Source organism: Nomascus leucogenys, chromosome 9, assembly GCF_006542625.1.
Source record: "Nomascus leucogenys isolate Asia chromosome 9, Asia_NLE_v1, whole genome shotgun sequence".
Taxonomy (NCBI): Eukaryota; Metazoa; Chordata; class Mammalia; order Primates; family Hylobatidae; genus Nomascus; species Nomascus leucogenys.
The window spans coordinates 53,177,898-53,190,839 of record NC_044389.1 but is presented as its reverse complement, the minus strand read 5'-3'; the positions used below and the strand labels follow the sequence as shown (position 1 = coordinate 53,190,839).

Here is a 12,942-nt window from a genome sequence, read left to right as displayed (position 1 = left end):
TGGTACAACCATATAGGTTCTTTGCCATGAATGGAGCTTAGCTTCTAAGAAATCAGAGAACTAAGAACTAGGCAGAGAAGAGTGGACTGCTAATGAGGAGCAGCAGTCACACCTGGCAGTACATCTTTGCACAACGTGTCTTATTGGGTGGCCTTTCCTTCATTGTCCCAACTCTTCTTCAGGCTCTGGGCTCCTTATTTGTTCCCTTTGCTTCATCAAACATAGGCCCATGACCAGCTCTACTGGGAGACCCTGAATGTCTCAGCCCTGTATTTTTTTTTAAATCCTGTCCACTCTCTTTAAATACACCCTTTATTAATTTTTTTTTCCCATAAAGGGTCTCTGTTTCCTTCTGGGAACCTGTCTCATCAACTGTTGGTAGGTGATAAAATATAGGATAGAGTGGTAGTCATAATGATAGCAATAAGTGCATATTACTGCTCAAATACTTTATTTATTCGGTGTGCTGGTTAGATCAGGGTTGGTTCCATCAAAATCATTGCAGTTTATTTCTTCTAAGATATCAGAGCAGTTTGGAAAATATCATTTATTGCATGTTCAACCAAAAATGGCAAAGAGTTTTTGCCAAAAACTTTTAAAGGCTGGGCTGCTTAATGTAGTTTGGTTGGAAGTCGTAACTTGGACAGTGGCATTGAGCAATAGTGTGTGAGGAGGGTTGGTGAGAATTTGAGTAGTATTTTCCGTAGATGCTGTGGTGGTTGCTGCTGATGTGGAGGTGGCAGGCTCTGGTGTTGAAGAGATAGGTACTGTTGAGGAGCTGACCGTCATTGTGGGTTTTGTGGAAGTGCTGGTAGTTGCTGTTGCAGTGGTGGGGGGATTTGTGGTGATTGTTGTATCTGCAGTGGTGATATTTATTTGGGGCTCAGGGTTAGAGATAGGAAGGTAAATAGCAAGAAAAAAAGGAATAGGAGGAAATGGGGGTTTTAATATCCTAATAGGTCCTACATAGTAAGGTCTTAGTGGGAAATGTAGGTTTGGATAACCCAGAAAGAGTCGAGGTTGTCTAATATTTTCCAATGGAAAGAGTTGAGATAGAATGACTGCTTGGCTAAATCGAGAAAAAAAAGATGGTGGAACTCGCCCTGGGACAAAGGGAAGAGAAAGTGGTGAATTAAGTCTTGAGCCATAGGGAGGTGGGGGACTTGGTGGAACCCATCTTGGCCTGTAGGGTGGAGGTGGTGGCACTTGGCCAGGTCTTCTGGAGAATCTCTGACTCTCACCGGGCTGTGGAGATAAAAACAAAGGCAACAAACAAAATTTCTAAATTTGATCATTTAAAGCTCAAACATTAGGATATATTATGTATTAGTATGTGTACTATGTAAACATTAGGATATACTAAGCCGTAAGTCATATATTTCACTGAGAAAATAACTTAGAAAAAATAAGGACTAGAAAATTTCCTGTTTATTCTGGATGCCTGGGCAATCAAAGAAAAGTAGAATAGTATTAAATGAGAAAAAACAAAAAAAGTGGTAACCTTGCTATCTGACCTGTAGGTTTTAGGGAGGGACCAAATCACCTTGATTGTGTATAAGAAAAGACCACCTTTGAATGTAGTTTCAAGTGGAGGTAAATACCCAGGTTGACTATCTGGGAAAATTTTTTCTTATTTCATTCTAAGAATTCAGTGAGATTCCAGACTCTGAACCGTTAATTGTATAACTATTATATGCAACACTTCTTTCTAGGGACAAAGAGAAACAGATTTAAGACTCTGCTTACATGAATCTGAAATCAGTGGAAGCTATAACCTTCCAACGACAATACAAGGCAATACAACAAAAAGCCTATGGAGCTAGTATAGTATGTTGGTTAAAATGAAGACACTGGAGTCTGATTGCTAGAGCCTCCTAGAGCCAGTCCTTCCACTGTTACATGCTAGCTGGGTTATCTCTGTTTATGCTTATGGTTATCTCTGCCTGTTTCCTCACTCCTCAACTGGTTCTAGAAATAGTTCTTACCATTTATACTGGTAGATAGGATTATATATAATCTATGTAAAGTGCTTAGATATAGTAAGGTAGCGTAAGGGCTCAATATAATTTTGAATGATTTTGTACTCTATTAATAACAAGCATGGCTTGTAGATGGTAGCAATTCAAGAAATAATTGATAAATATTGTAAAAATTTTAGTAATTTAGATGAAAATTTTATTTTTTATCAAAGAGAGAGGACTAATTGCCATGTAGAGAAGATAGCATTTGACATGAGGATAAAATAAAACAGAGTAGAAATGAAGAGGAAGAAGCCAAATTAGAATAATATCATAAACAAATGAACAAGGTCAAGAAAATATAGGTTCTATTCTAGCAACCATCAGAAGATCAGTTTGCCTGAAACAAAGCTTTAGGAAGGTGCAAGACTCTAATCATTCTCCTACAACATTCAGCTCCTTCCTGTGTCTCTGCCATATTGCCTTTAGAAACATCAAACTTTTGGATCAACTCTATGCAAACTACCTTCCCTAGTCCTACTTCCATGGTGATGAACATTGCTGGAGAATGCCACAATTTCTAATGGTAGCAACACTAGAGAACTATAGTTTCTGTGTTTGTCTGGTGCATCAGCACTGCTAAATCATTTCCTCCCATTTTCCCCAAAAGGCTATCTTCTCAGCATCTATACCTCACTTCTACTTTTCTTGCTCCTCCCTACACCCATCAGAGGATGATCTTGCCTTCTAATTCACATAATTTAGGCCATCACACGTCAGAACTTGTTCACTTTCCTGCCCTACACCTATAAAACTCAGAAATATCTTGCTGTTCTCTCTTCCTGTTTAAGACCAGTCTCTTCACCTGTGTTTTATATCTACATCTTCTCTGTCCCTAGGGTCTTCCTTCTCTTTTATTCTTGTAAAATAAACCTCTTTCTAATCCCTGGCTGTATGCTTCCAGTCTATAATATTGATTGATATCTCATCTATTAAAGAATCTCATTCTTAACCTAGGGTACCCCTGAAGCTTTATTAGCTTATCTCTCTCCATTCTTAGCCAGATAGTGAGGAAGACTGGTTTAGATTTTCTATTTCCACTTCTCAATTTCCCTTTTATCCTGGTTACTGTCACCATCACACAACTGAATCTCTTACAAAGATCAGTGACAACTCAAAAATTCCAAGTCATTTCAGAGGGAGCCATAGTGATGTCTTGGTCACATGATCAATTCCTCTGTGTATTTTATATCTACATTTTCTCCCTTTCCAGGGACGGCCCTGTCTTAATTATCACCTTTTATTCTTGTAACATAAACATAAACACATTTTTATTTAGGTTATTTCTGGGCTGTTGTTCCATGGACTTCCAAACCACTGGCTATCCAGGATCTTAGGCCTTCTGGCCAGAAGAAGAAAAATAAGCCAGGTTTATAAAATTATCTTTCTCTTTGTAACTTGAAATAGGAAATATTGAGATATCCTAATTAGAAGTAGGAACTAACATGTGAACATTGTGAGATGAGAGGAGCCAGACAGAGGCTGGAGCATTAATAAGGGCCACGTGCAAACTAAGCTATAAGGACACAGGGGCTTTGAGTAAAGAGAGCACATCTCAGGGAGGGAACAGTACAGAGAGAAGCACGGATGCCATGAGAAGCAAAGACCGGTTTTTAGGGCTACCTGCTTTTGCTGTGTCACTTCTACTTTATATTTATTCTTGCACTGACTTCCTTATTTAAGGAAGGAAGAAAACGTTTACTGAGAACCTGGCCAGGCATGTTTCCTTCCTTTAAGGAAAAAAGAAGTCAATGCAAGAATAAATATAAATTAGAACTGGCACAGCAAACTAAGGCGGCCCTAAAAATGCAAGAATAAATATTGTGAGTGGAACCCTGTTCTTTGCAACCAAACACAAAAGCCTATGCCACCATCCAATCTCATCTTTTGCCACCTCTTTATCCTCACTCTGGCCATGTGGAACTAGTACTAGTTCTTTCAACATAACGAGCTCTTGCTGGTAGTCCCTGTGCCTTCATAAAAGCAGTTCCTCTAGCTGAGAATGTTTCATTCCTGCCCTAATTTCCATTCACCTGGCAAGCTCTTCCTTCAAAATGTTTAAGTGGCTTCACTCCCCTCCCCCAAGAATTTGATATGAAAATTAAAAGAATTGTACAGAAAATATCTTTATACAATATAAAATCAGTCAAAATTTTACTTTTGTAAAACCTTTATTGGAGACAAAAGCAAACTTCATCACTTTTTTTCACAGTGATAGTAATCATTTGTTTTGATATTTTTCTCCACTTTTAGGCCATGTGCTATTTTACTGCTGTTGAAGGAATAAGTTGTATCTTCTTTAGCTTTGTGTCTTTAGTATCTTAGTCAGTGCCTGGCATCTTTGTGAATAATAAAAGGTATGAGGAATTCAAGGTAAGTTAGGTGTCTTTATTCTTTTTGTTGCTTTAGCACTTCTATTATAATACTTTTAGTCACTTATCAATATTATATAGTATAGTAATTATTAACTTCTTCAAACAATCTCTCTGTATTGTTTATCATTCTATCTCCAGTTTCTGGCACCTTGGAGGTTCTCAGTACATTTTTTTTTTTAAATTGGGTCATGCTCTGCTACCCAGGCTGGCGTGCAGTGGTGTGATCTCACCTCACTTCAACCTCTGCCCCCCAGGCTCAGGTGATTCTCCCACCTCAGCCTTGCAAGTAGCTGTGACCACAGGAGTGTGCCACCATACCCGGCTATTTTTTTTGTATTTTTTGTGGATATGGGGTCTTGCTATGTTGCCCAGGCTAGTCTCGAACTCCCTAGCTTAAGCAATCCACCTGCCTTGGCCTCCCAAAGTGCTGGGATTACAGGTGTGAGCCACCATGCCTGGCCAAGTTCTTAGTAAATGTTTTTGAATAAATGAATGTGGACTCAAACGAAATTGAGATCTTAAGTCATGGCTGCTAACATTAATGAAGATATAGGTGTCAAGAGGAAAGAAATTAATTAAGTTTTAATCCTTTTGAGTTTGAAAAGTCATGGAAGTTTGTAGATGCAGACTGAAATCTCAGAACTGGAGAAATAGATTTGTAAAGCACTGTTGGGTCAAAGCAATAAGAAAGTAATGAAGAAGAAATGGCTGAAGACGGAAACTTGGATATCAATAAGAGAAAGCTGAGCAGCTAGTGAAGGAAAATCAGAGACGGGGAAACCCAGATGGTACAGTGTCATGGAAATTAAGTTCAAAGTGAGCTTCAATGAGCTGCTCTCTGGACCCTAAGCAGAGGTGGGGAGAAATCATGTGAAAAATTACACCTTACAGCAAATAGCTGACCCCTGACCTCCATTCTTATTATTTTTATCTTTTCCTATTCTCTTAACACAATTTTTCACTAGCTAGTTTCCCTCCTCCACTGGCCGATGGTGGTGAACGTTATAACCCTAGACAAATGATGAAAATGCCTTCTTAAGGAGTCTGCATTTGGGGCAATTACCTTCACAAGTGATAAGCTTATTTGAAACAGAATACAGAACTGGCTATTTTGAGTTTCGTTTTCCTTATTTGTTAAGAGAGGATAATAATAATAATTGTCACACTGGATTTCTGGAGAGATTAAACAGCGTACTTTTGTAATACACTTCTTGGCATATATTAAACACTCCATAAGTGGTAGCTTTAATATTATTATTATGCAGCCCACCTATATTTAAATTTGATTATATTCTCTCTGTAGTTTTAACATTTGATGGTTTTAAATAAACAAAAATGATTTAATGTGTGAGTTCCATGAGGGCAGATATTTTTAAATTTATTATTATTTATTTGTAAAACATTTAAGGAGCATAAATGCAATTTTGTTACGTAGATATATTGGAGTTAAGGTGCGGGGAGGTCAAAGCAGGGTCTGGTAGGTAAGGGTAAGGACTTTGTACCCCCACCTTCTAAGTCTTATGGAAAACCATTAGAAGGTTTTGAACAAAGGAATGATATGGCAATATTTACTTTGGAAAAACATCTTTCTGGTTGTTGTGTGGAGAATAAACTGCAGGGACAATAGTGAAAGCAGGGAGATCAGTTATTGTTGCAACAGGTAGGAAGTGATGGTGGCTGGGCCTAGAATGGTAGCAGGAGGGTGGTGAGAAAGGGTAAGATTTAGATGATGGTTTGAAGGCAGAGTGGGCAATATTTGCTGAAGGTGTGGATCTGGGAGGTGATAGAGTCAAGGATGATTTCAAGTTTTTTTTTGGCTTGAGCAACTGGATTTGTGCTCATAGATGGAGAAAGGGTAAGAGGATGGTGTCCTGGGAGACTCTGACATTTAGAGATCAGGAAGAGGAGATGTGTCTGGAGAAGGAGACCAACAAGGAGTCATCATTGAAGTAGGAGAAAAATCAGGAGAGTGGAGTTGAGGAAAAAGAAAAAACTCTTTAAGTAGGAGATCAATCATGTCAAATATAATTTAGACATAATTATCGTGGGGACTGAAAGCTGACACTTACGCATGGTCATTTTGAGTACAATTTGACAGATGTGGTTTCATCCAAATGATGTGGGCAAAGTCTGCTAGGACTAGGCTTAAGACAGAACAGGAAAAGAAGTGAAGATGTGCAGAGGCAACTTTTTCCAAATGGATCATGATGGGAGCCAGAAGATCAGTGGAGAATGAAAACAAACATATAAATGATATTACCTCATATTTATGTGCTAGTAGGAACAATCAATAGAGAGAAGGAAAAATTGCTGATGTTTAGATTTAGAGTAGATAATTGCAGGATAATTGCAGGAATCTCCTTGCTTAGGGGAGAGCATGGGATCTAGTGTACGAGTTGAGGGGTTGGTCTTAGAATATATTGGGGTGATTTTAGTTCATCCCAGGTAATAGAAGAAAAGGCAAAAGATAGGCAAATAGATCAAGGCAAGTTAAAATTTTGTTTCTCCATTCACAAGTTATGTGAATTTGGGTAAGTTATGTAACCTCTCTGTTACCTTTAAAAGAGAGAAAGTAACAGTATCTACCACATGATGTTCTTTAGAAAAAATAATTAAAATGACAAATAATTTAGCATAGTATTTTGCATGCACACAGTTTCAATGAAACATAAATATTTTTTGCAAACTCATGAATAATGTTGGGTTAATTTTATGATTATTTTGTAAATAAAATATCAGGTTTTTACATGCCATATTGCCTTGTTCACTGTCTCTGTAGACTGGGAGTTAGCAAACTAAGGCTGTGGGCCAAATGTAGTTTGCCTGTTTTGGTAAATAAAGTTTTACTGGAACATAACCATGCCTATTCATTTATTGTAGCTGCTTTCAAGCTACCTCAGCCAAGTTGACCACTTATTACAGGCCCACAGAAGCCTACAATATTTGTTATCTGGCCCTTTTCAGAAAAAGTTTGTCAACTCCTGCTCTGGCTATTATTACCAATCTATCTTGTATCCTCTGACAGTCATATACCCCTTGAAGTTAGAGGTCATGTTAATCAGTGTTTGTATCCTTCTTACACTATAGGTTACTTTAAGTAAATATTTATGGATGCCATTCAGATATTTTAGAAGTTTCATTTTTTTTCTCCAAATCATTATGGATGATGGAAAGGAAGAGTGTGTGGGAAGAGATGACGTCTTTCTGAGGTTTTGTACTGACTTCATGTACTAAAGTTTTGCATGTCACTCAGAGTAAAACTAAGGCTCTGCAAAAGCCCATGGACCTGATGCAGCCTCACCCTCCTCTAACTCTCTAGTATCACCTCGTGCTCCTCTCTTCCCATCTCACTCTCTACCAGCCGTGCTAGCCTCCTTATTCTTCACACTAGGCAAGTGTACCCTCCTCCAGACTTTAGAACTCCCTGTTTCCTCTGCTTGCATGGTTGGCTTTTTCGCCTCCTTCAGGTCTTTAATCAAATGCCATTTTCCACTGGGCTACTCTATCTAAAATCACATCCTTGTTCTACCTCCTCCTAAAATTCCTTCTTCCCAAAGTTTCTGCATTACATAGTCAGTTATTTTGTTTATGGCTTGTCTTCCCCAAGTAGAATATAAGCTCCATGAGGTTAGAAACTTTTTGTCTGTTCACTGATGTTTACCCAACATCTAGAATAATGCCTAGTAAATAATAAGTACTCAATAAGTATTTTGGGCTGAATGAATTACACATATTTGGTGATAAGCAGAAATTTCTCTTACTTGATTTCAGAATGCCATTTCATTCCTTGCACATGGCAAGGAGTGTAAGGCTTTCCCATGACAACATTTGAGCATTTATACAAACCCATAAGAAGACCTCAGCCTTTCTCTGTTTGATTTCTCAGTTGACCAGGGCCTTGTTACTCAAAATGTTATTTGCTGACCAGCAGATCAGCATCAGTATCACCTGGGGGCTTGTTAGAAATGTAGACTTATGGGGCTCAGGCAGACCTACTGGATCAGAGTCTGCAGTTCTACAAAATCCCTAGATGATTCGTCTTCCTGATAGAGTTTCTAGAGTTTGTAGAGTTTTGTGAACTACAAACTGTCTTTGGTTATTTTTTTTGTGAACTACAAACTGTCTTTTGGTTATTTTGTGAACTACAAACTGTCTTTTGGTTATTTTGTGAACTACAAACTGTCTTTGGTAATTTGATATCTGCTTATTGTTGGTTTAGTTCAGGCTAAAGGTTTTGCTTTGCTTTTGGTAATTATTTTATCATAGCCCTTTCTTTAAAGTATTTTATTTATGTTCCCTTTTCAAGTTTATTTTACTTTTTACTTTTTTTTAAACTTCTATTTCCTATTCTTAAGGATTAGAAACTGCCAGACTGACAGCTTAACCAGAGCAGTTTAGTGGACAGATTGTGCTGCAAACAAAGGCTTCTCTAAGTTAGCGATGGCAGGTATTGGCAAAAATGCTGTCATTACTCATCTTGTGAGCATGGCAGATGTCTTTGTCCATCATGAGATACTTTACCTTTGAGCTTATACTTGGCCTGTTATCCATCCCTGTGTCATACTTCATATAGCCTATCCAATGGCATGAATCAACAGGTAAGACTCTGAAACCTATTTGTTATTACTTGGCGTCAACTACACAAAGGCCCATTCACTCGTTGTGTCATTCCTCTAATACTTACTGAGGGTTTATCTCATCTTCAGCTCTGTGCTATGTAAAGGAGCATCCCAAATAGTTGCTGGGTTTTTGTGAGGTTTGGGGGTAAAACTGTGCTCCAGAGTACATTGTAAATATATAAATATGAACTGTTATTTTTAATTTAAATCCTAGATAGTCCCTATCTCATAAAAGATAATCTCTGATATATTGAAAGTTCTAGATGCTAAGTACAATAAAGTTTCTTTATTTAGACTAATGCTTAAGACTGTTGTTAAGATTTACCAGCTTCTCATGAGAGAATGAATAGAGCAAGAAATTTTTGCTAGAGTGACATTAAAATTATGTCTTGTGGTTCTTGTTTTCTTATATCCAATAATATTTAATTCTAACACGAGAAAAGTTATGTATTAAACTAATTTTTTTTAGGACATGGAATCCTCTGCTTCTTATATAAATGGGATTCTATACTCTTTCAAGGTAGAGAAGAATTTAAGTTGCATTTGTCTTGCAATTCAGGCTTCTGGAATAAAAATATGCCATTAATTCATATGAATCCTTAAGATAGATGCTTTATGTAGGACTCCTCAGAAGTTGCCTATCCTCAGTATGAAACAGAAGGTTGTAGACAGAGAAACAAAGACAGCATTTCCTCTATTATTGTCTCTGAGAAGTATTCTAGTCAACAACCTCTATTTCATTTCCCCCAACTTTTTCAAGTTTACTTGATCATGGATTTTTCTTTACCTTCTAATCTATTGTATAAAGTCTGAATTAGTGTTTAGTCATGTTAGCAGAGAAGTCATGTTTGTCATATTTGGGGAATTCTACCAAAAAAGTGGTTTATTCCAGAGTAATAAATTTGATAATTAATTGTAGTTATTGACTTAGGTTTTTTCATATGATGGATTGATTTAAGTTGAATTTACCTTAAAAGCTCTCTTTATATATTTCATGCAATTATAACATAATAGCTTGAGAAGTAAATTTCAAGAAAATTTACTCAAGGGGTCTCAGATTTCAGCATGAGTAAGAGTATCCTAGAATGCAGGTTTCCAGGACCCTTTTTTTCTCAGGTCTGGGATAAGGTCTGGAAATGTTCATTTTTAATAAGTGGATCAGGTGTTTCTGATATAGGTATCTCATGGAGTATAATACTCTTCTATTTCAACCTCAGAAATATAATTTTTTTATACAAATGTTATTACATAGCACTATATGCTTCAGAAGAATACAAATGTCATTAAATATCAAAAAATGCTTCAGAACAATAATGCTACTTTATCTGACAGTGTCATTGCTAGGATCTATTGATATTTATTTGTTCACTAGTTTCTCTTAGGTAGATACTATACTATGAAAAGAAGACCTAATCTATGAAGATCCCAATTTGGAATTCGACTTTGGTATTTCTGTGTCAACCACCACTAGGCCTGACACACAGTGGATTATCAGTAATTACTAAGAAACGAGACAAATAGGGCTCCTTCTCTCCTCTCAAGCCCATCCAACCCCAACATATGCTAGGGAAACTGATCTTACTCTGAAATTCATATTATGCTATGATGTTTCTGGCTATGGCACTTACCACTTGTTACTTTGCATGATATATTTTTGGATCTCCTATAGAGCTTTAACAAATGATTTTCAAAAGTTTGAATTAGTGTAAGTGCTTCTTCAGTGAATGACTTTGTTTTTATTTTTTTCCCAAGTGAGTAGCACTTTAATTTCCAGTCAGTTAAAGGAATATTTTAGTCGTAACGAATATATTTTCAGGCATCAGAAAGGCTTCCTGATTTTAGTTTTTACAAATATTTTCAATAAAAATCTATTGCACAATCAGCAATCCTTGCATTGATATATCATGTTGTCTTTTTAGAAAATTTATCATGAAGCTCCAACTGTATACTTTCCTATTTCCTGCAGCTTTAAAACATTTAGTAAGCTTAAATTATATTTTTCTGACAATTTGATGGTAGTCCTTTTGAAAAAGAAATAAAAAGGAAGAGATGTTTCTAGATAAGAGCTAGCTCTTCTAGATACTACCTGCCCTGTGTCCTCTTCCTGCAATCCACTGTCCCTTCATGCTTAGCAACCACTGACTAGATGGTTAGTCATAAATGAGAAAGGAAAAGGAAAGTAAGAACAAGTCCATACTGATCAACAGCCTGACACTGTATTTTTATATACAGGACAAAATTCTTGGTATCAAAACTTTCTTTGAAATCATGATTAACAATAAATATAACAAGTAAATTTAGAATTGAGGGAACTTACTGTGAAACATGAAATAAGAGCCAACAGGCCCAAGAGGAAAGTTAATTTCATTCTTTAAAGTTGCTCCTAAAAACAGGCCAAAGATTATCCACAGTTAGCCAAATTGATCAACTGTTTTTCAGAAAAAAATTTTAAAACATTTTAACACTTATTATGTAAAATGATGAAGAAAGACCAACATAACCTTTAAAGATGTGCTTGATATTTTGGGGAGAGGAAGCAGCATAGATGCACAGCAATACTGTCATGTTTGTGATTTTTTTTTAAATGGTGGTACTTTATTCTATGAAAGGTAATTTTCAGATAATTATTGAAAGTACATTTTAAAATTAAAGTATTTTTGGAAATTTCTTGTTGCCTTTAGTGGTGACTACTTTGGAACATAACTAATTAGGGTATACTTTTAGTATGTTTACTTAAAATTAGTCAAAACTTACAGATTTCTATAGATTTGTGAGTTAAATATTGTCAACGTGACAGGACTATTATAAAAAATAACTTCTTAATACAATTATTGTGTTATTGTTATTAGATCTGTCTGAAGCAAAAGAAACCGTGTAATGTGTATTTTTCCTTTAACATCACTCTACTGAAGTATTATTACTTTGATATGACTTTTTTCCAAAAGTCAATTATTGTCTATCAGTGGGTGATTTAGGAAAAAGAGGTTTTTGTTCTAATTTGTTTATAATTTTCAACAATATATAATAAGCACATGGCATCCTGGGTTCTGGGAAGGCAAAATTCAAGCACATAGACTGACAGATCGTCCTGGGGTTTATGTGGTATCTGTCATTGGCATTAGCCTTGAAAGTGACGTAAGGCAGGTCGACAGATTCTATAGTTGTATGTGCATGTGTCTACCCCCTTAAAATAGCTTTTTTCTTATATGTTTTCATGTTAGAAAGCAGTTTGACAATGCATAAGAAACCTAACTCAAACAAGAGCAACAAAAATGCAAATCTAACTTATATACCTTTTTAAGACTCTTCTACTTATGGTTGACTTTAGAGACCATAAAATATAGCAGTGGAAAAAGTCAATAGATTGTGAAATTTGATGTAAATTGTGCAACTAATCAATATGAATGTTCTTGACATTTTTTCAGGAATTTTAAGGAATTTTACCACAGACAATGATTTTTTTTCTTTAAAAAACACATCTGAGATTTTTAGGTAACATGCCTATTTCCATTAAAAGCCATGAAGATAATATTCTTGAGAATATGAGCAAAAGCTAGAATTCCAAAGTGAAAATTCTTACATTCATATTTCTATATACCTACCTTGGTAGAAGATTCTTCTTTGGAACAAATAACTGCTTTATCTTACTCTTGCCAGATACTCAATTTAGGTAGCCACAATTTAAAAGTCCAAGAAGAGAAAGAACTTTGATAGAAAAGCTTTTCTTCTTAAATACCTCTGTCTGGATTTTTATTGGAGTTAAGAGAAAGGTTGAGACAGGGTAAAGTTCTGTATTGATATTCTTTACTGAAACAAAGAAATAATAGTTGCAGTTGCCAGTTTGGCAGCTTCATCTATAGAACTGTGATCCAATCACTGTCCTAGCAGGCCAGAATGCTCGAGTACAGTGGTTTTCAAACTTGACTGCAC

At 36.2% G+C, this 12,942-nt stretch overlaps 1 protein-coding gene across 2 annotated transcripts; it reads right to left on the bottom strand.

Annotated features, from left to right (window-relative positions):
• Positions 1–434: 434 nt before the first annotated feature.
• Positions 435–12,715, bottom strand: OPRPN (opiorphin prepropeptide). 2 transcript variants are annotated; one of them, XM_012499585.2, is made up of 4 exons: positions 12,615–12,715; positions 11,330–11,395; positions 11,099–11,154; positions 435–1,245 (listed from the first exon to the last, which is right to left on the bottom strand). In XM_012499585.2, exons 2-4 carry the CDS (start codon positions 11,378–11,380, stop codon positions 978–980), a joined length of 375 nt encoding a protein of 124 aa, XP_012355039.1. In that variant the 5' UTR covers positions 11,381–11,395; positions 12,615–12,715; the 3' UTR covers positions 435–977. The 2 variants fall into 2 exon arrangements, with proteins under 2 accessions (XP_012355039.1, XP_003265755.1); XM_003265707.2 differs by lacking the exon at positions 11,099–11,154 and having other exon boundaries at positions 439–1,245.
• Between the last annotated feature and the right edge of the window lie 227 nt (positions 12,716–12,942).

Excerpts from the sequence above, each read along its gene's own strand:
- OPRPN (XM_003265707.2), bottom strand. The coding sequence starts at position 11,380 with ATGAAATTAACTTTCCTCTTGGGCCTGTTGGCTCTTATTTCATGTTTC. Across the intron at positions 1,246-11,329 it reads CTCTTATTTCATGTTTCACA|CCCGGTGAGAGTCAGAGATT; the intron begins GTAAGTTCCCTC and ends TTATCTCCACAG.